At 48.2% G+C, this 2066-nt stretch overlaps 1 protein-coding gene across 1 annotated transcript in view; it reads right to left on the reverse strand.

Annotated features, from left to right (window-relative positions):
* Nucleotides 1–1041, reverse strand: part of LOC143022503 (uncharacterized) — a 3383-nt gene extending 2342 nt beyond the window's left edge. Inside the window, exon 1 of the mRNA XM_076180727.1 lies at nt 37–1041. Coding sequence (XP_076036842.1) covers nt 37–1041 — 1005 coding nt within the window. The remainder of the gene's footprint in view (nt 1–36) is intronic.
* Nucleotides 1042–2066: the final 1025 nt, after the last annotated feature.

Consider the following 2066-nt stretch of genomic DNA (forward strand, 5'->3'; position numbering starts at 1 on the left):
CTGGTTTTTGATGTTCTTGTTCTCATTCTTACTTACTATGTCTCTGATTCTTAGTCCCGCGGCATGTGCTATGTGGATACCCTTGGTGGATAGAAAATTAGTGATTACTTCTGCTCCTTTTGAATATAGTACTACCAGGTAATCTCCTTCTTTGTTCATTTTGTCACTTCTTATCGATATCATGAATGCTTTGTTCTTTAATTTATGTAGAAGACCTGAGGGGTACATGAGTTTACGAAAGGCCTCGATTATGTATGATATTTCGCCTGACAGAAATTCATCGCTGCATATCCTTATAGCTCGTAGGTAGAAACCTATTATCACACCAGTCTTTGTTCTCGTGCTGTGCCGTGAGAGGTAGTGTATAATATCGTCTCTGTTTGTGGGTTTTCTGTAGACAGAGAATTTAGCGCTGCTGTCCTCCCGGTGAATGAGTGTGTCCAGGAAGGGTAGCTTTCTTTCCATCTCCATTTCTACCGTGAATTGGATATGTTCGTTGACATCATTCAACATGCGAAGTTTGTTGTTGATATTTGACTCTTCTGGCATTATTACTAAAATATCGTCCACGTACCGGAACCACTTCGAGCCTCTTCCTATGATTCGTATGAATTTGTCTACTTCTAGTGTTTCCATATATAAGGACGCCATTACTGCACTAAGAGGTGAACCCATAGCTAATCCTCTATGTTGTACGTATTCTTGTTCTTTGAAAACAAACGTACCGAAGTTAACACATAGAGATACTAGCTCTATGTAGTCCTTTTTCTTAATAGGTAACTCATCTTCGCTTATGTTAGTCAGAGCTCGCTTCATCGCGTTCATGGCTCCCTCTATGCTTACGTTCGTATAGAGAGATTTAATATCGAAGCTGACCATTTTCTTTTTCTTAAAGTCTATAAGCTTGAGTCGTTCGATCAAATCCGCGGAGTTGCGAAGGTGTGCATCGCTGATTGTTCCTAGCGTGGCTGACAAAGGCTTCGCGAGACGTTTAGCGAGGCGATGTGGTGCGCTGCCTATCCCTGAAGTAATTGGCCTCATAGGTACATCTGGCTTGTGTATTTTAGGGAATTGATCTGCGTTGGAGCCTTGGGTTCTCAATACAGTCTAGAGTGTACGTATTGAGGATCGGAAGAAGGGGTCGATGATCCGTGATGTGTGTGAAGTCCTGGAGGCCAAGCAGGAAGTATTTGCACTTCTGCATGGCCCAGACCATAGCCAGCAGTTCCAACTCGATCGTGCTGTACCGTGTTTCCACGTCCTGCAGGAATCGAGAGCCGCACTGCACGAGTCGCCAAACTCCCTCTTCATGTTCCTGTAGGAGGGCGTACCCTATGCCATTTAGACGAGACGCGTCCGTTTGGAGGGCAGTCGGTAGTTTCGGGTCGAAATGGGCGAGGACAGGAGGTTGGGCGAGGGCCTGCTTCGTCCTTTGGAAGGCGTCCTCCTGAGCAGGTGTCCAGAGGAAGGTGTTCCTCGGGCTGGGTAGCGGGCGAAGAGCGTCTGCAGTTGTAGAGACGTTGGATGTGAATTCGCCCAACTGGTTGACTAGACCCATAAACGATCGGAGGTCTGTGATGTTGGAAGGTGTTGGGAATTCCGTAATTGCCTTTATTTTCTCACTGTCGATGGCTTCGCCATCTTGAGATACTGTGAACCCGCAGAAGTTGACACTGGGAGCAGCAAGAGTCATCTTGTCAGCGTTGAGGGAGATGCCATGAGTGCGGCATCGGTTCAAGACCTCACTGATGCGACGTAGGTGTGTCCCGTAGTCACTGTCCCAGGTAATGATGTCGTCCACGACCTTGGCAAGGTTGGGAATGTCTGCGAGGGCCTCGTCACCCCGGCGGTTGTACTCGTCGCCAGTTGAACAGAGGCCCATGGGGCCCCGGCGGAACATGTATCGTCCGTACGGAGTGATGAATGTCGTCAAGTGGCGGTCGCGCTGGGCTAAGGGGATTTGCCAATATCCCTGGATAGCATCGAAGGTTGAGAAGTACTTTGCCTTCCTGTCGATGCGACTGATTGCCTCGCTTGGTGTGGGGGATGGGTGGGTTGGGCGTAGT

This window comes from Oratosquilla oratoria, unplaced genomic scaffold, assembly GCF_046742065.1.
Source record: "Oratosquilla oratoria isolate Oo_2021 unplaced genomic scaffold, ASM4674206v1 SCAFFOLD106, whole genome shotgun sequence".
NCBI lineage: Eukaryota > Metazoa > Arthropoda > Malacostraca > Stomatopoda > Squillidae > Oratosquilla > Oratosquilla oratoria.